The following is a 23056-nucleotide window of genomic DNA, read 5'->3' as shown; positions in this document are numbered from 1 at the left end:
CTAGAGTCATCAACATACATTGAGACTGTGCAGGGATCCAGACTAGAGTCATCAACATACATTGAGACTGTGCAGGGATCCAGACTAGAGTCATTAACATACATTGACACTGTGCAGGGATCCAGACTAGAGTCATCAACATACATTGAGACTGTGCAGGGATCCAGGCTAGAGTCATCAACATACATTGAGACTGTGCAGGGATCCAGACTAGAGTCATCAACATACATTGAGACAGTGCAGGGATCCAGACTAGAGTCATCAACATACATTGAGACTGTGCAGGGATCCAGACTAGAGTCATCAACATACATTGAGACTGTGCAGGGATCCAGACTAGAGTCATCAACATACATTGAGACTGTGCAGGGATCCAGACTAGAGTCATCAACATACATTGAGACTGTGCAGGGATCCAGACTAGAGTCATCAACATACATTGAGACTGTGCAGGGATCCAGACTAGAGTCATCAACATACATTGAGACTGTGCAGGGATCCAGACTAGAGTCATCAACATACATTGACACTGTGCAGGGATCCAGACTAGAGTCATCAACATACATTGAGACTGTGCAGGGATCCAGACTAGAGTCATCAACATACATTTAGACTGTGCAGGGATCCAGACTAGAGTCATCAACATACATTGAGACTGTGCAGGGATCCAGACTAGAGTCATCAACATACATTGAGACTGTGCAGGGATTCAGACTAGAGTCATCAACATACATTGAGACTGTGCAGGGATCCAGGCTAGAGTCATCAACATACATTGAGACTGTGCAGGGATCCAGACTAGAGTCATCAACATACATTGAGACAGTGCAGGGATCCAGACTAGAGTCATCAACATACATTGAGACTGTGCAGGGATCCAGACTAGAGTCATCAACATACATTGAGACTGTGCAGGGATCCAGACTAGAGTCATCAACATACATTGAGGCTGTGCAGGGATCCAGACTAGAGTCATCAACATACATTGAGACTGTGCAGGGATCCAGACTAGAGTCATCAACATACATTGACACTGTGCAGGGATCCAGACTAGAGTCATCAACATACATTGAGACTGTGCAGGGATCCAGACTAGAGTCATCAACATACATTGAGACTGTGCAGGGATCCAGACTAGAGTCATCAACATACATTGAGACTGTGCAGGGATCCAGACTAGAGTCATCAACATACATTGAGACTGTGCAGGGATCCAGACTAGAGTCATCAACATACATTGAGACTGTGCAGGGATCCAGACTAGAGTCATCAACATACATTGAGACTGTGCAGGGATCCAGCCTAGAGTCATCAACATACATTGAGACTGTGCAGGGATCCAGACTAGAGTCATCAACATACATTGAGACTGTGCAGGGATCCAGACTAGAGTCATCAACATACATTGAGGCTGTGCAGGGATCTAGACTAGAGTCATCAACATACATTGACACTTGCAGGGATCCAGCCTAGAGTCATCAACATACATTGAGACTGTGCAGGGATCCAGCCTAGAGTCATCAACATACATTGAGACTGTGCAGGGATCCAGACTAGAGTCATCAACATACATTGAGACTGTGCAGGGATCCAGACTAGAGTCATCAACATACATTGAGACTGTGCAGAGATCCAGACTAGAGTCATCAACATACATTGAGACTGTGCAGGGATCCAGACTAGAGTCATCAACATACATTGAGACTGTGCAGGGATCCAGCCTAGAGTCATCAACATACATTGAGACTGTGCAGGGATCCAGACTAGAGTCATCAACATACATTGAGACTGTGCAGGGATCCAGACTAGAGTCATCAACATACATTAAGACTGTGCAGGGATCCAGACTAGAGTCATCAACATACATTGAGACTGTGCAGGGATCCAGACTAGAGTCATCAACATACATTAAGACTGTGCAGGGATCCAGACTAGAGTCATCAACATACATTGACACTGTGCAGGGATCCAGACTAGAGTCATCAACATACATTGAGACTGTGCAGGGATCCAGACTAGAGTCATCAACATACATTGAGACTGTGCAGGGATCCAGACTAGAGTCATCAACATACATTGAGACTGTGCAGGGATCCAGACTAGAGTCATCAACATACATTGAGACTGTGCAGGGATCCAGCCTAGAGTCATCAACATACATTGAGACTGTGCAGGGATCCAGACTAGAGTCATCAACATACATTGAGACTGTGCAGGGATCCAGACTATAGTCATCAACATACATTGAGACTGTGCAGGGATCCAGACTAGAGTCATCAACATACATTGAGGCTGTGCAGGGATCTAGACTAGAGTCATCAACATACATTGACACTTGCAGGGATCCAGCCTAGAGTCATCAACATACATTGAGACTGTGCAGGGATCCAGACTAGAGTCATCAACATACATTGAGACTGTGCAGGGATCCAGACTAGAGTCATCAACATACATTGAGACTGTGCAGCGATCCAGACTAGAGTCATCAACATACATTGAGACTGTGCAGGGATCCAGACTAGAGTCATCAACATACATTGAGACTGTGCAGGGATCCAGACTAGAGTCATCAACACACATTGAGACTGTGCAGGGATCCAGCCTAGAGTCATCAACATACATTGAGACTGTGCAGGGATCCAGACTAGAGTCATCAACATACATTGAGACTGTGCAGGGATCCAGACTAGAGTCATCAACATACATTAAGACTGTGCAGGGATCCAGACTAGAGTCATCAACATACATTGACACTGTGCAGGGATCCAGACTAGAGTCATCAACATACATTAAGACTGTGCAGGGATCCAGACTAGAGTCATCAACATACATTGACACTGTGCAGGGATCCAGACTAGAGTCATCAACATACATTGAGACTGTGCAGGGATCCAGACTAGAGTCATCAACATACATTGAGACTGTGCAGGGATCCAGACTAGAGTCATCAACATACATTGAGACTGTGCAGGGATCCAGACTAGAGTCATCAACATACATTGAGACTGTGCAGGGATCCAGCCTAGAGTCATCAACATACATTGAGACTGTGCAGGGATCCAGACTAGAGTCATCAACATACATTGAGACTGTGCAGGGATCCAGACTATAGTCATCAACATACATTGAGACTGTGCAGGGATCCAGACTAGAGTCATCAACATACATTGAGGCTGTGCAGGGATCTAGACTAGAGTCATCAACATACATTGAGACTGTGCAGGGATCCAGACTAGAGTCATCAACATACATTGAGACTGTGCAGGGATCCAGACTAGAGTCATCAACATACATTGAGACTGTGCAGGGATCCAGCCTAGAGTCATCAACATACATTGAGACTGTGCAGGGATCCAGACTAGAGTCATCAACATACATTGAGACTGTGCAGGGATCCAGACTATAGTCATCAACATACATTGAGACTGTGCAGGGATCCAGACTAGAGTCATCAACATACATTGAGGCTGTGCAGGGATCTAGACTAGAGTCATCAACATACATTGACACTTGCAGGGATCCAGCCTAGAGTCATCAACATACATTGAGACTGTGCAGGGATCCAGACTAGAGTCATCAACATACATTGAGACTGTGCAGGGATCCAGACTAGAGTCATCAACATACATTGAGACTGTGCAGCGATCCAGACTAGAGTCATCAACATACATTGAGACTGTGCAGGGATCCAGACTAGAGTCATCAACATACATTGAGACTGTGCAGGGATCCAGACTAGAGTCATCAACACACATTGAGACTGTGCAGGGATCCAGCCTAGAGTCATCAACATACATTGAGACTGTGCAGGGATCCAGACTAGAGTCATCAACATACATTGAGACTGTGCAGGGATCCAGACTAGAGTCATCAACATACATTAAGACTGTGCAGGGATCCAGACTAGAGTCATCAACATACATTGACACTGTGCAGGGATCCAGACTAGAGTCATCAACATACATTGAGACTGTGCAGGGATCCAGACTAGAGTCATCAACATACATTGAGACTGTGCAGGGATCCAGACTAGAGTCATCAACATACATTGAGACTGTGCAGGGATCCAGACTAGAGTCATCAACATACATTGAGACTGTGCAGAGATCCAGACTAGAGTCATCAACATACATTGAGACTGTGCAGGGATCCAGACTAGAGTCATCAACATACATTGAGACTGTGCAGGGATCCAGCCTAGAGTCATCAACATACATTGAGACTGTGCAGGGATCCAGACTAGAGTCATCAACATACATTGAGACTGTGCAGGGATCCAGACTAGAGTCATCAACATACATTAAGACTGTGCAGGGATCCAGACTAGAGTCATCAACATACATTGAGACTGTGCAGGGATCCAGACTAGAGGCATCAACATACATTAAGACTGTGCAGGGATCCAGACTAGAGTCATCAACATACATTGAGACTGTGCAGGGATCCAGACTAGAGTCATCAACATACATTAAGACTGTGCAGGGATCCAGACTAGAGTCATCAACATACATTGACACTGTGCAGGGATCCAGACTAGAGTCATCAACATACATTGAGACTGTGCAGGGATCCAGACTAGAGTCATCAACATACATTGAGACTGTGCAGGGATCCAGACTAGAGTCATCAACATACATTGAGACTGTGCAGGGATCCAGACTAGAGTCATCAACATACATTAAGACTGTGCAGGGATCCAGACTAGAGTCATCAACATACATTGAGACTGTGCAGGGATCCAGACTAGAGTCATCAACATACATTAAGACTGTGCAGGGATCCAGACTAGAGGCATCAACATACATTAAGACTGTGCAGGGATCCAGACTAGAGTCATCAACATACATTGAGACTGTGCAGGGATCCAGACTAGAGGCATCAACATGCATTAAGACTGTGCAGGGATCCAGACTAGAGTCATCAACATACATTGACACTGTGCAGGGATCCAGACTAGAGTCATCAACATACATTGAGACTGTGCAGGGATCCAGACTAGAGTCATCAACATACATTGAGACTGTGCAGGGATCCAGACTAGAGTCATCAACATACATTGAGACTGTGCAGGGATCCAGACTAGAGTCATCAACATACATTAAGACTGTGCAGGGATCCAGACTAGAGTCATCAACATACATTGAGACTGTGCAGGGATCCAGGCTAGAGTCATCAACATACATTGAGACTGTGCAGGGATCCAGACTAGAGTCATCAACATACATTAAGACTGTGCAGGGATCCAGACTAGAGTCATCAACATACATTAAGACTGTGCAGGGTTCCAGACTAGAGTCATCAACATACATTGAGACTGTGCAGGGATCCAGACTAGAGGCATCAACATGCATTAAGACTGTGCAGGGATCCAGACTAGAGTCATCAACATACATTGAGACTGTGCAGGGATCCAGACTAGAGTCATCAACATACATTAAGACTGTGCAGGGATCCAGACTAGAGTCATCAACATACATTGACACTGTGCAGGGATCCAGACTAGAGTCATCAACATACATTTAGACTGTGCAGGGATCCAGACTAGAGTCATCAACATACATTGAGACTGTGCAGGGATCCAGACTAGAGTCATCAACATACATTAAGACTGTGCAGGGATCCAGACTAGAGTCATCAACATACATTGACACTGTGCAGGGATCCAGACTAGAGTCATCAACATACATTGAGACTGTGCAGGGATCCAGCCTAGAGTCATCAACATACATTGAGACTGTGCAGGGATCCAGACTAGAGTCATCAACATACATTGAGACTGTGCAGGGATCCAGACTAGAGTCATCAACATACATTGAGACTGTGCAGCGATCCAGACTAGAGTCATCAACATACATTGAGACTGTGCAGGGATCCAGACTAGAGTCATTAACATACATTGAGACTGTGCAGGGATCCAGACTAGAGTCATCAACACACATTGAGACTGTGCAGGGATCCAGCCTAGAGTCATCAACATACATTGAGACTGTGCAGGGATCCAGACTAGAGTCATCAACATACATTGAGACTGTGCAGGGATCCAGACTAGAGTCATCAACATACATTAAGACTGTGCAGGGATCCAGACTAGAGTCATCAACATACATTGACACTGTGCAGGGATCCAGACTAGAGTCATCAACATACATTAAGACTGTGCAGGGATCCAGACTAGAGTCATCAACATACATTTACATTTACATTTAAGTCATTTAGCAGACGCTCTTATCCAGAGCGACTTACAAATTGGTGCATTCACCTAATGACATCCAGTGGAACAGCCACTTTACAATAGTGCATCTAAATCTTTTAAGGGGGGGGGGGGGCAGAAGGATTGCTTTATCCTAGGTATTCCTTGAAGAGGTGGGGTTTCAGGTGTCTCCGGAAGGTGGTGATTGACTCCGCTGTCCTGGCGTCGTGAGGGAGTTTGTTCCACCATTGGGGTGCCAGAGCAGCGAACAGTTTTGACTGGGCTGAGCGGGAACTGTACTTCCTCAGTGGTAGGGAGGCGAGCAGGCCAGAGGTGGATGAACGCAGAGCCCTTGTTTGGGTGTAGGGCCTGATCAGAGCCTGAAGGTACTGAGGTGCCGTTCCCCTCACAGCTCCGTAGGCAAGCACCATGGTCTTGTAGCGGAAGTAGCGGAGGGATCCAGACTAGAGTCATCAACATACATTGAGACTGTGCAGGGATCCAGACTATAGTCATCAACATACATTGAGACTGTGCAGGGATCCAGACTAGAGTCATCAACATACATTGAGGCTGTGCAGGGATCTAGACTAGAGTCATCAACATACATTGACACTGTGCAGGGATCCAGACTAGAGTCATCAACATACATTGAGACTGTGCAGGGATCCAGACTAGAGTCATCAACATACATTGACACTTGCAGGGATCCAGCCTAGAGTCATCAACATACATTGAGACTGTGCAGGGATCCAGACTAGAGTCATCAACATACATTGAGACTGTGCAGGGATCCAGCCTAGAGTCATCAACATACATTGAGACTGTGCAGGGATCCAGACTAGAGTCATCAACATACATTGAGACTGTGCAGGGATCCAGACTATAGTCATCAACATACATTGAGACTGTGCAGGGATCCAGACTAGAGTCATCAACATACATTGAGGCTGTGCAGGGATCTAGACTAGAGTCATCAACATACATTGACACTTGCAGGGATCCAGCCTAGAGTCATCAACATACATTGAGACTGTGCAGGGATCCAGACTAGAGTCATCAACATACATTGAGACTGTGCAGGGATCCAGACTAGAGTCATCAACATACATTGAGACTGTGCAGCGATCCAGACTAGAGTCATCAACATACATTGAGACTGTGCAGGGATCCAGACTAGAGTCATCAACATACATTGAGACTGTGCAGGGATCCAGACTAGAGTCATCAACACACATTGAGACTGTGCAGGGATCCAGCCTAGAGTCATCAACATACATTGAGACTGTGCAGGGATCCAGACTAGAGTCATCAACATACATTGAGACTGTGCAGGGATCCAGACTAGAGTCATCAACATACATTAAGACTGTGCAGGGATCCAGAATAGAGTCATCAACATACATTGACACTGTGCAGGGATCCAGACTAGAGTCATCAACATACATTGAGACTGTGCAGGGATCCAGACTAGAGTCATCAACATACATTGAGACTGTGCAGGGATCCAGACTAGAGTCATCAACATACATTAAGACTGTGCAGGGATCCAGACTAGAGTCATCAACATACATTGAGACTGTGCAGGGATCCAGACTAGAGTCATCAACACACATTGAGACTGTGCAGGGATCCAGCCTAGAGTCATCAACATACATTGAGACTGTGCAGGGATCCAGACTAGAGTCATCAACATACATTGAGACTGTGCAGGGATCCAGACTAGAGTCATCAACATACATTAAGACTGTGCAGGGATCCAGAATAGAGTCATCAACATACATTGACACTGTGCAGGGATCCAGACTAGAGTCATCAACATACATTGAGACTGTGCAGGGATCCAGACTAGAGTCATCAACATACATTGAGACTGTGCAGGGATCCAGACTAGAGTCATCAACATACATTGAGACTGTGCAGGGATCCAGACTAGAGTCATCAACATACATTGAGACTGTGCAGCGATCCAGACTAGAGTCATCAACATACATTGAGACTGTGCAGGGATCCAGACTAGAGTCATCAACATACATTGAGACTGTGCAGGGATCCAGACTAGAGTCATCAACATACATTGACCCTGTGCAGGGATCCAGACTAGAGTCATCAACATACATTGACACTTTAGTTTTTATTCCCTGGATTTCCCTTGTTGTTCTTGTTGGATCTCATTTTAATAGCATTTCAATGGCCAAAATAATATAATTCTGATTTACAAATGAGGCGATCCTGTATAAACTCAGGTTCTCACCTTGAGTCCTGCTCTTGCAGCCTTTCACCAGCAGTATGATGGTCACCAGCAGGTAGGGAGACCCCACCAGTAGACTACACAGCAGCCTGGGTAGAAACATGGACGACCCTAGGACTGCTGGAGATGGAACTGCAGCTGGAGAAAGAAAAAAATGTAAAACAACACTGGAGATGGTGCTGGGCGGAGACATGGACAACACTGGAGATGGTGATGGGCAGAGACATGGACAACACTGGAGATGGTGATGGGCAGAGACATGGACAACACTGGATATGGTGATGGGTGGAGACATGGACAACACTGGAGATGGTGCTGGAGAGACATGGACAACACTGGAGATGGTGCTTTTTTTTGACTTCCGCATTCAACATCCCGGTCGCATTCCGCATTGCTCCACAGGTAGTATCACATTACACTTCATTTCATTACAGTACAACGGTTTGATTTGTTTGATCTTAGCTAGCTACATAGCCGTCTTTGTATCAAAGATAATTGTGTAGTTTAGAGCGATTTTCTAGGTTAGCTAGCCAGCTATTTTCGTCCTTTTAACGTAACGTAACGTAATCAACACTGCTAGCTAGCCAGCTAGCCACCGAATAGCAGCACTGTAGAATCTATTACATTCAACGGAACAACGGAACGACTTGATTAGTGTAGTGTTAGCTAGCTACACAGTTGTCTTTGCTGTCCTTGTATCTAAGATAACTGTGGAGTCTAGAGTAATTTTCGGTTAGCTAGCCAGCTATTTTCGTCCGCCGCGCTGCCGTTCCCCTACCTAGTCAATACTGCTAGTCAACACTGCTAACACTGCTAACACTGCTAGCTAGCCAACTTCTACCGAATAGCAGCACTGTAGAAACTATTACATTACAACGGAACGATTTGATTAGTGTAGTGTTAGCTGGCTAGTGTTAGCTAGCTACATAGTTGTCTTTGCTGTCCTTGTATCTAGGACAATTGTGTAGTTAGACTAATTATCTGGCCAGTTACCGAGGTTACCTAGCCAGCTATCGAGGTTACCTACCCAGCTACACTTTCAAACAAAGTCAACAACGCAGCCACTGCTAGCCAGCCTACTTCAGCAGTACTGTATCATTTTAATCATTTTAGTCAATAAGATTTTTGCAACGTAAGCTTAACTTTCTGAACATTCGAGACGTGTAGTCCACTTGTCATTCCAATCTCCTTTGCATTAGCGTAGCCTCTTCTGTAGCCTGTCAACTATGTGTCTGTCTATCCCTGTTCTCTCCTCTCTGCACAGACCATACAAACGCTTCACACCGCGTGGCCGCGGCCACCCTAACCTGGTGGTCCCAGCCCGCACGACCCACGTGGAGTTCCAGGTCTCCGGTAGCCTCTGGAACTGCCGATCTGCGGCCAACAAGGCAGAGTTCATCTCAGCCTATGCTTCCCTCCAGTCCCTCGACTTCTTGGCACTGACGGAAACATGGATCACCACAGATAACACTGCTACTCCTACTGCTCTCTCTTCGTCTGCCCACGTGTTCTCGCACACCCCGAGAGCTTCTGGTCAGCGGGGTGGTGGCACCGGGATCCTCATCTCTCCCAAGTGGTCATTCTCTCTTTCTCCCCTTACCCATCTGTCTATCGCCTCCTTTGAATTCCATGCTGTCACAGTTACCAGCCCTTTCAAGCTTAACATCCTTATCATTTATCGCCCTCCAGGTTCCCTCGGAGAGTTCATCAATGAGCTTGATGCCTTGATAAGCTCCTTTCCTGAGGTCGGCTCACCTCTCACAGTTCTGGGTGACTTTAACCTCCCCACGTCTACCTTTGACTCATTCCTCTCTGCCTCCTTCTTTCCACTCCTCTCCTCTTTTGACCTCACCCTCTCACCTTCCCCCCCTACTCACAAGGCAGGCAATACGCTTGACCTCATCTTTACTAGATGCTGTTCTTCCACTAACCTCATTGCAACTCCCCTCCAAGTCTCCGACCACTACCTTGTATCCTTTTCCCTCTCGCTCTCATCCAACACTTCCCACACTGCCCCTACTCGGATGGTATCGCGCCGTCCCAACCTTCGCTCTCTCTCCCCCGCTACTCTCTCCTCTTCCATCCTATCATCTCTTCCCTCTGCTCAAACCTTCTCCAACCTATCTCCTGATTCTGCCTCCTCAACCCTCCTCTCCTCCCTTTCTGCATCCTTTGACTCTCTATGTCCCCTATCCTCCAGGCCGGCTCGGTCCTCCCCTCCCGCTCCGTGGCTCGACGACTCATTACGAGCTCACAGAACAGGGCTCCGGGCAGCCGAGCGGAAATGGAGGAAAACTCGCCTCCCTGCGGACCTGGCATCCTTTCACTCCCTCCTCTCTACATTTTCCTCTTCTGTCTCTGCTGCTAAAGCCACTTTCTACCACGCTAAATTCCAAGCATCTGCCTCTAACCCTAGGAAGCTCTTTGCCACCTTCTCCTCCCTCCTGAATCCTCCTCCCCCCCCCCCCCTCCTCCCTCTCTGCAGATGACTTCGTCAACCATTTTGAAAAGAAGGTCGACGACATCCGATCCTCGTTTGCTAAGTCAAACGACACCGCTGGTTCTGCTCACACTGCCCTACCCTGTGCTCTGACCTCTTTCTCCCCTCTCTCTCCAGATGAAATCTCGCGTCTTGTGACGGCCGGCCGCCCAACAACCTGCCCGCTTGACCCTATCCCCTCCTCTCTTCTCCAGACCATTTCCGGAGACCTTCTCCCTTACCTCACCTCGCTCATCAACTCATCCTTGACCGCTGGCTACGTCCCTTCCGTCTTCAAGAGAGCGAGAGTTGCACCCCTTCTGAAAAAACCTACACTCGATCCCTCCGATGTCAACAACTACAGACCAGTATCCCTTCTTTCTTTTCTCTCCAAAACTCTTGAACGTGCCGTCCTTGGCCAGCTCTCCTGCTATCTCTCTCAGAATGACCTTCTTGATCCAAATCAGTCAGGTTTCAAGACTAGTCATTCAACTGAGACTGCTCTTCTCTGTATCACGGAGGTGCTCCGCACTGCTAAAGCTAACTCTCTCTCCTCTGCTCTCATCCTTCTAGACCTATCGGCTGCCTTCGATACTGTGAACCATCAGATCCTCCTCTCCACCCTCTCCGAGTTGGGCATCTCCGGCGCGGCCCACGCTTGGATTGCGTCCTACCTGACAGGTCGCTCCTACCAGGTGGCGTGGCGAGAATCTGTCTCCTCACCACGCGCTCTCACCACTGGTGTCCCCCAGGGCTCTGTTCTAGGCCCTCTCCTATTCTCGCTATACACCAAGTCACTTGGCTCTGTCATAACCTCACATGGTCTCTCCTATCATTGCTATGCAGACGACACACAATTAATCTTCTCCTTTCCCCCTTCTGATGACCAGGTGGCGAATCGCATCTCTGCATGTCTGGCAGACATATCAGTGTGGATGACGGATCACCACCTCAAGCTGAACCTCCACTTGTCATCTCCCGTCTGGATTACTGCAACTCGCTGTTGGCTGGGCTCCCTGCCTGTGCCATTAAACCCCTACAACTCATCCAGAACGCCGCAGCCCGTCTGGTGTTCAACCTTCCCAAGTTCTCTCACGTCACCCCGCTCCTCCGCTCTCTCCACTGGCTTCCAGTTGAAGCTCGCATCCGCTACAAGACCATGGTGCTTGCCTACGGAGCTGTGAGGGGAACGGCACCTCAGTACCTTCAGGCTCTGATCAGGCCCTACACCCAAACAAGGGCACTGCGTTCATCCACCTCTGGCCTGCTCGCCTCCCTACCACTGAGGAAGTACAGTTCCCGCTCAGCCCAGTCAAAACTGTTCGCTGCTCTGGCACCCCAATGGTGGAACAAACTCCCTCACGACGCCAGGACAGCGGAGTCAATCACCACCTTCCGGAGACACCTGAAACCCCACCTCTTTAAGGAATACCTAGGATAGGATAAAGCAATCCTTCTGACCCCCCCCCCCCCTTAAAAGATTTAGATGCACTATTGTAAAGTGGCTGTTCCACTGGTTGTCATAAGGTGAATGCACCAATTTGTAAGTCGCTCTGGATAAGAGCGTCTGCTAAATGACTTAAATGGAAATGTAAATGGAAAGAGACATGGACAACACTGGGATGGTGATGGAGAGACATGGACAACACTGGAGATGGTGATGGGGAGACATGGACAACACTGGAGATGGTGCTGGAGAGAGACATGGACAACACTGGGGATGGTGCTGGAGAGAGACATGGACAACACTGGAGATGGTGCTGGGTAGAGACATGGACAACACTGGACATGGTGATGGGTGGAGACATGGACAACACTGGAGATGGTGATGGAGAGAGACATGGACAACACTGGAGATGGTGCTGGAGAGAGACATGGACAACACTGGAGATGGTGCTGGAGAGAGACATGGACAACACTGGAGATGGTGATGGGTAGAGACATGGACAACACTGGAGATGGTGATGGAGAGAGACATGGACAATACTGGAGATGGTGCTGGAGAGAGACATGGACAACACTGGGGATGGTGCTGGAGAGACATGGACAACACTGGAGATGGTGATGGAGAGAGACATGGACAACACTGGAGATGGTGATGGGTAGAGACATGGACAACACTGGAGATGGTGCTGGAGAGAGACATGGACAACACTGGGGATGGTGCTGGAGAGACATGGACAACACTGGGGATGGTGATGGAGAGAGACATGGACAACACTGGAGATGGTGCTGGAGAGAGACATGGACAACACTGGAGATGGTGGAGATGGTGATGGGAGATGGACCTGCAGTTGGAGGAAGATTGAATAAACCCTCAGTGCCTTCCGTTCTACTAGCTAACATGCAATCATTGGAAAATAAAATTGACGACCTACGAGGAAGAGTAAACTACCAACGGGACATTAAAAACTGTCATATCTTATACTTCACTGAGTCGTGGCTGAACGACGACATTATCAACATACAGCTGGATTGTTATACGCTGTATCAGCAGGATAGAACAGCGGCGTCTGGTAAGACAAGGGGGGGGACTATGTATTTTTGTAAATAACAGCTGGTGCACGATATCTAAGGAAGTCTCAAGGTTTTGCTCGCCTGAGGTAGAGTATCTCATGATAAGCTATAGACCACACTATCTACCTAGAGTTTTCATCTGTATTTTTCGTAGCTGTCTACATACCAACACAGACCGATGCTGGCACTAACACCGCACTGAATGAGCTGTATTCCTGCCATAAGCAAACAAGAATACGCTCATCCAGAGGCGACACTCCTAATGGCCAGGGACTTTAACGCAGGGAAACTTAAATCTGTTTTACCAAATTTCTATCACCAGGTCAAATGTGCAACCAGAGGGAAAAAAACTCCAGACCACCTTTATTCACACAGAGGAATAAAGCTCTTCCTCACTCTCCATTTTGCAAATCTGACCATAATTTTATCCTCCTGATTCCTGCTTACAAGCAAAAAAAGAAATCAGGAAGCACCATTGACACGGTCAATAAAGAAGTGGTCAGATGAAGCAGATGCTAAGATACAGGACTGTTTTGCTAGCACAGATTGGAAAATGTTCCGTGACTCTTCCGAATGCATTGAGGTGTACACCACATCAGTCATTGGCTTCATCAATAAGTGCATCAATGATGTCGTCCCCACAGTGACCGTACGCACTTACCCCAACCAGAAGTCATGGATTACAGGCAACATCCACACTGAGCTAAAGGCTAGACCTGCCGCTTTCAAGGAGCGAGACTCTAACCTGGAATCATATAAGAAATCCCGCTCTACCCTCCGACGAACCATCAAACAAGCAACGCGTCAATACAGGACTAAGATTGAATCTGTACTACACCATCTCCTACGCTCGTATTACAGGCTACAAAGGGAAGCACAGCCGAGAGCTGCCCAGTGAAGCGAGCCTCCAGACGAGCTAAATCTCTTCTATGCTCGCTTCGAGGCAAAAAGCACTGAAACATGCATGAGAGCACCAGCTGTTCCGGATGACTGTGTGATCACACTCTTTGCAGCCGATGTGAGTAAGACCGTCAAAACAGGTCAACATGCACAAGGCCGCAGGGCCAGATGGATTACCAGGACGTGTACTGCGAGCATGCGCTGACCAACTGGCAAGTGTCTTCACTGACATTTTCAACCTCTCCCTGTCCGAGTCTGTAACACCAACATGTTTTAATAAGCAGACCACCATAGTCCCTGTGCCCAAGATCAATAAGGTAACCTGCCTAAACGACTACAGACCCGTAGCACTCACGTCTGTAGCCATGGAGTGCTTTGAAAGGCTGGTGGCTCACATCAACACCATTATCCCAGAAACCCTAAACCCACTCCAATTTGCATACCGCCCTAACAGATCCACAGATGATGCAATCTCTATTGCACTCCACACTGCCCTTTCACACCTGGACAAAAGGAACATCTATGTGAGAATGCTATTCAAAGCTCATCAATAAGCTAAGGATCCTGGGACTAAACACCTCCCTCTGCAACTGAATCCTGGACTTCCTGACGGGCCGCCCCCAGGTGGTAAGGGTAGGCAACAACACATCTGCCATGCTGATCCTCAACACCGGGGCCCCTCAGGGGTGCGTGCTCAGTCACCTCCTGTACTCCTTGTTAACTCATGACTGCACGGCCAGGCGACTGCAACAACAACATTATGTTTGCCGATGACACAACAGTGGTAGGCCTGATCAGCGACAACGATGCGACATCCTAGGGAGGAGGTCAGAGACCTGAACGTGTAGTGCCAGGACAAAAAAACTCTCCCTCAATGTGATCAAGACAAAGGAGATGATTGTGGACTACAGGAAAAAGAGGACTGAGCACGCCCCCATTCTCATCGACAGGGCTGCAGTGGAGCAGGTTGAGATCTTCAAGTTCCTTGGTGTCCACATCACCAACAAAGTAGAATTGTCCAAGCACACCAAGACAGTCGTGAAGAAGGGCACAACAAAACCTATTCCCCACTCAGGTGACTGAAAAGATTTGGCATGGGTCCTCAGATCCTCAAAAGGTTCTACAGCTGCACCATCGAGAGCATCCTGACGGGTTGCATCACTGCCTGGTATGGCAACTGCTTGGCCTCCGACCGCAAGGCACTACAGATGGTAGTGCGTACGGCCAAGTACATCACTGGGGCCAAGCTTCCTTCCATCCAGGACCTCTATACCAGGCGGTGTCAGAGGAAGGCCCTAAAAATGTCAAAGACTCGAGCTACCCTAGTCATAGACTGTTCTCTCTGCTACCGCACGGCAAGCGGTACCGGAGCGCCAAGTCTAGGTCCAAGAGGCTTCTAAACAGCTTCTATCCCCAAGCCATAAGACTCCTGAACATCTAATCAAATGGCTACCCAAACTATTTGCATTGCCAAACCCCTCTTCTACGCTGCTGCTACTCTGTTATTATCTATAAATAGTCACTTTAATAACTCTACATGTACATATTACCTCAATTACCTCAACTAACTGGTGCTCCCGCACATTGACTCTGTACCGGTACCCCCTGTATATAGCCTCCACATTGACTCTGTACCGGTACCACATGTATATAGCCTCCACATTGACTCTGTACCGGTACCCCATGTATATAGTCTCGCTATTGTTATTTTAACTGCTGCTCTTTAATTGTTCCTTTTGTTTCTTATTATTATTAGTATTTTTTTTAAATGCATTGTTGGTTAAGGGCTTGAAATTCATTATTTCTGTGTAAAGTCTTCACCTGTTGTATTCGGAGCATGTGAAAAATACAATTTGATTTGTCTTGAAGCATGGTGGTGGCAGCATGATGTGACTAATACAATTGTATTTGTCTTGAAGCATGGTGGTGGCAGCATCATGTGACTAATACAATTTAATTTGTCTTGAAGCATGGTGGTGGCAGCATCATGTGACTAATACAATTTTATTTGTCTTGAAGCATGGTGGTGGCAGCATCATGTGACTAATAACATTTGATTTGTCTTGAAGCATGGTGGTGGCAGCATCATGTGACTAATAACATTTGATTTGTCTTGAAGCATGGTGGTGGCAGCATCATGTGACTAATAACATTTTATTTGTCTTGAAGCATGGTGGTGGCAGCATCATGTGAATAATACAATTTGATTTGTCTTGAAGCATGGTGGTGGCAGCATCATGTGACTAATACAGTTTGATTTGTCTTGAAGCATGGTGGTGGAAGCATCATGTGAAAAATACAATTTGATTTGTCTTGAAGCATGGTGGTGGCAGCATCATGTGACTAATACAGTTTGATTTGTCTTGAAGCATGGTGGTGGAAGCATCATGTGACCAATAACATTTTATTTGTCTTGAAGCATGGTGGTGGCAGCATCATGTGACTAATAACATTTGACTTGATTTTAATTAAAAATACGTGTTTTGTCATACCTGTGGTATACCATGGCTTCCAGCCAATCAGCATTGAGGGCTGGAACCACCCAGTTTATAATGCAGGTTTCAGCACCACTTAACAGTGTAAAGAAGAACCACCCAGTTTATAATGCAGGTTTCAGCACCACTTAACAGTGTAAAGAAGAACCACCCAGTTTATAATGCAGGTTTCAGCACCACTTAACAGTGTAAAGAAGCACCACATAATCTTAATGTCAAGGCTTCTCATATTCTCACCTGTCACAGTCATCCAGCTCTCTGGTGATTCTCCTTCAGAGTTGGTACACTTGTAGAGTCCTTCATCTGACTTGGATACTGCAGGGATGGTCATCTCTCCTGTAGTCTCATTCCTGATGAGGGATCCATCTTTGTAGAAATCAGCTGTGAGGTTAGAGGGAGTTCCCCGATTTCTGCAGCGCAGAGTCACAGAATCTCCCCCAGTCACAGGAAGGGCAGGGCTCTCCAGGATCACAGCTCCAGCTGTATATAATATATAAACATCATATATAAACAGGTCTCTCCAGGATCACAGCTCCAGCTATATATAATATATTAACATCATATATAAACAGGTCTCTCCAGGATCACAGCTCCAGCTGTATATAATATATAAACAGGTCTCTCCAGGATCACAGCTCCAGCTGTATATAATATATTAACATCATATATAAACAGGTCTCTCCAGGATCACAGCTCCAGCTGTATATAATATATAAACATCATATATAAACAGGTCTCTCCAGGATCACAGCTCCAGCTATATATAATATATTAACATCATATATAAACAGGTCTCTCCAGGATCACAGCACCAGCTGTATATAATATATAAACATCATATATAAACAGGTCTCTCCAGGATCACAGCTCCATCTGTATATAATATATAAACAGGTCTCTCCAGGATCACAGCTCCAGCTGTATATAATATATAAACAGGTCTCTCCAGGATCACAGCTCCAGCTGTATATAATATATAAACATCATATATAAACAGGTCTCTCCAGGATCACAGCTCCAGCTGTATATAATATATAAACATCATATATAAACAGGTCTCTCCAGGATCACAGCTCCAGCTGTATATAATATATAAACATCATATATAAACAGGTCTCTCCAGGATCACAGCTCCATCTGTATATAATATATAAACAGGTCTCTCCAGGATCACAGCTCCAGCTGTATATAATATATAAACATTATATATAAACAGGTCTCTCCAGGATCACAGCTCCAGCTGTATATAATATATAAACATCATATATAAACAGGTCTCTCCAGGATCACAGCTCCAGCTGTATATAATATATAAACATCATATATAAACAGGTCTCTCCAGGATCACAGCTCCAGCTGTATATAATATATAAACATCATATATAAACAGGTCTCTCCAGGATCACAGCTCCATCTGTATATAATATATAAACATCATATATAAACAGGTCTCTACAGGATCACAGCTCCAGCTGTATATAATATATAAACATCATATATAAACAGGTCTCTCCAGGATCACAGCTCCATCTGTATATAATATATAAACATGTCTCTCCAGGATCACAGCTCCAGCTGTATATAATATATAAAAAGGTCTCTCCAGGATCACAGCTCCAGCTGTATATAATATATAAACAGGTCTCTCCTGGATCACAGCTCCAGCTGTATATAATATATAAACAGGTCTCTCCAGGATCAAAGCTCCATCTGTATATAATATATAAACATCATATATAAACAGGTCTCTCCAGGATCACAGCTCCAGCTGTATATAATATATAAACAGGTCTCTCCAGGATCACAGCACCAGCTGTATATAATATATAAACATCATATATAAACAGGTCTCTCCAGGATCACAGCTCCACCTGTATATAATATATAAACAGGTCTCTCCAGGATCACAGCTCCAGCTGTATATAATATATAAACATCATATATAAACAGGTCTCTCCAGGATCACAGCTCCAGCTGTATATAATATATAAACAGGTCTCTCCAGGATCACAGCTCCAGCTGTATATAATATATAAACATCATATATAAACAGGTCTGTCCAGGATCACAGCTCCAGCTGTATATAATATATAAACATCATATATAAACATAACATCAGCTATCTGAAACCAGATGAACCACTAAACACTATAATGTTAGTAGATGGTGTTTGTGTACATACCAGGTACTGTGATGTTGACAGCATTGCTGTGTTCTCCAGACCCAGACTCACACCAGTACACTCCACTGTCTGATGGCATTAGTGACACGATGCATGAAGACCCTTCTGGTTTTCCCCAGTTTCTTCCACAATCTGAACGCTCCCCAGAGACGGTGTGTCTCTTCAGTCTCCATCCAGCAGAGTTCCCCTGAACCTCACAGCTCAGAGAGACAGACTCATATTCAAAGAACTGAGATCTGTCAGGACTGACACTCAGAGAGGCTGTAAGAGAGAGAACTGAGAGAGAGAGAGAGAGAGGGAGAGAGAGAGAGAGAGAGGAGAGAGAGAGAGGAAGGTAGAGAGGAGAGAGAGAGAGAAGATCATGAGAAGAAGAGCTACGTTTAGCATAAAAATAAATGCTTTGTCATATCCGTGGTATACGTTTCTCATATACCATGGCTTCCAGCCAATCAGCATTCAGGACTGGAACCACCCAGTTTATAATGCAGGTTTCAGCACCACTTAACAGTGTAAAGAAGAACCACCCAGTTTATAATGCAGGTTTCAGCATCACTTAACAGTGTAAAGAAGAACCCCCCAGTTTATAATGCAGGTTTCAGCACCACTTAACAGTGTAAAGAAGGACCACCCAGTTTATAATGCAGGTTTCAGCACCACTTAACAGTGTAAAGAAGAACCACCCAGTTTATAATGCAGGTTTTAGCACCACTTAACAGTGTAAAGAAGGACCACCCAGTTTATAATGCCGGTTTCAGCACCACTTAACAGTGTAAAGAAGAACCAGATAATCTGAATGTCAAGGCTTCTCATATTCTCACCTGTCACTGTCATCCAGCTCTCTGGTGATTCTCCTTCAGAGTTGGTACACTTGTAGAGTCCTTCATCTGACTTGGATACTGCAGGGATGGTCATCTCTCCTGTAGTCTCAGTCCTGATGAGGGATCCATCTTTGTAGAAATCAGCTGTGAGGTCAGAGGGAGTTCCCTGATATCTGCAGCGCAGAGTCACAGAATCTCCCCCAGTCACAGGAAGGGCAGGGCTCTCCAGGATCACACCTCCAGCTGTATATAATATATAAACATCATATATAAACAGGTCTCTCCAGGATCACAGCTCCATCTCTATATAATATATAAACATCATATATAAACAGGTCTCTCCAGGATCACAGCTCCAGCTGTATATAATATATAAACAGGGCTCTCCAGGATCACAGCTCCATCTGTATATAATATATAAACATCATATATAAACAGGTCTCTCCAGGATCACAGCTCCAGCTGTATATAATATATAAACATCATATATAAACATAACATCAGCTGTCTGAAACCAGATGAACCACTAAACACTATAATGTTAGTAGATGGTGTTTGTGGACATACCAGGTACTGTGATGTTGACAGCATTGCTGTGTTCTCCAGACCCAGACTCACACCAGTACACTCCACTGTCTGATGGTATTGGAAACACATTGCATGAAGACCCTTGTTGTTTTCCCCAGTCAGTATCACACTCTGAAAGGATTCCTCTCGTTGTGTTCCTCACCACTCTCCATCCAGCAGAGTTACCCTGAACCTCACAGCTCAGAGAGACAGACTCAAATTTTAAAAACTGAGATCTGTCAGGACTGATGCTCAGAGAGGCTGGAAGAGAGAGAGAGAGAGAGAGGGAGAGGGAGAGAGAGAGAGAGAGTAATTAAATATAGGCCCTCAAGAGCAGTGAAGCCTGAGAGAGAGAGATAGCGAGAGAGGGAGATAATGAGAGAGAGATAGATACATAGCGAAATATAGAGATAGAGAGAGAGAGAGAGAGAGACAGATAGAGAGGGAGAAAGAGAGAGAGAGACAGAGAGAGAGAGAGAGAGAGAGAGAGAGAGAATTATTAAAGAGCAGGAAAGCCTGTATTGGAACAGAGATGCTGAAACACAGCAGAGAGGCTATTCTCTAGCTGTTTAACCTGGTGATGAGGGTAGGATACTATCCTGAGATCTGGAGACAAGGCTTTATATTCTAACAGAGATACTGAAACACAGCAGAGAGGCTATTCTCTAGCTGTTTAACCTGGTGATGAGGGTAGGATACTATCCTGAGATCTGGAGACAAGGCTTTATCACACCTACATGTTTGACCCTGTGATTATAGAGACATCAGTGTTAGTAGTAACTTAGGAAAGGTTTGGTGTAACATACAGTTAGGGGTAGGTGGGGTTAGTGTAGGGGTTGGTAGGGTTAGTGTAGGGTAGGTGGGGTTAGTGTAGGGTAGGTGGGGTTAGTGTAGGGTAGGTGGGGTTAGTGTGGGGTAGGTGGGGTTAGTGTAGGGGTAGGTAGGGTTAGTGTAGGGGTAGGTAGGGTTAGTGTAGGGTAGGTAGGGTTAGTGTAGGGGTAGGTAGGGTTAGTGTAGGGGTAGGTAGGGTTAGTGTAGGGTAGGTAGGGTTAGTGTGGGGTAGGTAGGGTTAGTGTAAGGGTAGGTAGGGTTAGTGTGGGGTAGGTAGGGTTAGTGTAAGGGTAGGTAGGGTTAGTGTAGGGTAGGTAGGGTTAGTGTAGGGTAGGTAGGGTTAGTGTGGGGTAGGTAGGGTTAGTGTAGGGTAGGTAGGGTTAGTGTGGGGTAGGTAGGGTTAGTGTAAGGGTAGGTAGGGTTAGTGTGGGGTAGGTAGGGTTAGTGTAGGGTAGGTAGGGTTAGTGTAGGGTAGGTAGGGTTAGTGTGGGGTAGGTAGGAGAGTAGAATAAGGACTGCAGACTGACATCATGTCAAAACCAATGAAGAGACCAGGAAGAAATGTTACTATTATAGAACAGGTGATGAATATAGAGAAATGTTACTATTATAGAACAGGTGATGAATATAGAGAAATGTTACTATTATAGAACAGGTGATGAATATAGAGAAATGTTACTATTATAGAACAGGTGATGAATATAGAGAAATGTTACTATTATAGAACAGGTGATGAATATAGAGAAATGTTACTATTATAGAACAGGTGATGAATATAGAGAAATGTTACTATTATAGAACAGGTGATGAATATAGAGAAATGTTACTATTATAGAACAGGTGATGAATATAGAGAAATGTACTCACCTCCACCTTGTCCGAGGCTACAGTATACCAGTGTACTCAACAGCACTGAAACACACAGAGAGAACTATCATTATGGTACATGATGTAAACACTGAAACACACAGAGAGAACTATCACTATGGTACATGATGTAAACACTGAAACACACAGAGAGAACTATCACTATGGTACATGATGTAAACACTGAAACACACAGAGAGAACTATCACTAAGGTACATGATGTAAACACTGAAACACACAGACAGAACTATCACTATGGTACATGATGTAAACACTGAAACACACAGAGAGAACTATCACTATGGTACATGATGTAAACACTGAAACACACAGAGAGAACTATCACTATGGTACATGATGTAAACACTGAAACACACAGAGAGAACTATCACTATGGTACATGATGTAAACACTGAAACACACAGACAGAACTATCACTATGGTACATGATGTAAACACTGAAACACACAGAGAGAACTATCACTATGGTACATGATGTAAACACTGAAACACACAGAGAGAACTATCACTATGGTACATGATGTAAACACTGAAACACATAGGGAGAACTATCACTATGGTACATGATGTAAACACTGAAACACACAGAGAGAACTATCACTATGGTACATGATGTAAACACTGAAACACACAGAGAGAACTATCACTATGGTACATGATGTAAACACTGAAACACACAGAGAGAACTATCACTATGTTACATGATGTAAACACTGAAACACACAGAGAGAACTATCACTATGTTACATGATGTAAACACTGAAACACACAGAGAGAACTATCACTATGGTACATGATGTAAACACTGAAACACACAGAGAGAACTATCACTATGGTACATGATGTAAACACTGAAACACACAGAGAGAACTATCACTATGGTACATGATGTAAACACTGAAACACACAGAGAGAACTATCACTATGGTACATGATG

General features: G+C 45.3%; 1 protein-coding gene across 1 annotated transcript in view; it reads right to left on the bottom strand.

The window, feature by feature from the left end:
• LOC120037995 (Fc receptor-like protein 5) overlaps positions 1-23056 on the bottom strand; it is a 47834-nt gene that overhangs the window by 13118 nt on the left and 11660 nt on the right. Inside the window, exons 2-7 of the mRNA XM_038983942.1 lie at positions 22098-22142; positions 20400-20660; positions 19833-20075; positions 19015-19290; positions 17070-17312; positions 8445-8579 (exon numbers count right to left, since the gene is read on the bottom strand). Coding sequence (XP_038839870.1) covers positions 8445-8579; positions 17070-17312; positions 19015-19290; positions 19833-20075; positions 20400-20660; positions 22098-22142 — 1203 coding nt within the window. The remainder of the gene's footprint in view (positions 1-8444; positions 8580-17069; positions 17313-19014; positions 19291-19832; positions 20076-20399; positions 20661-22097; positions 22143-23056) is intronic.

The sequence above is a fragment of the Salvelinus namaycush genome, unplaced genomic scaffold, assembly GCF_016432855.1.
Source record: "Salvelinus namaycush isolate Seneca unplaced genomic scaffold, SaNama_1.0 Scaffold201, whole genome shotgun sequence".
Lineage (NCBI taxonomy): Eukaryota > Metazoa > Chordata > Actinopteri > Salmoniformes > Salmonidae > Salvelinus > Salvelinus namaycush.
This window is presented reverse-complemented; position numbering and strand designations above follow the sequence as displayed.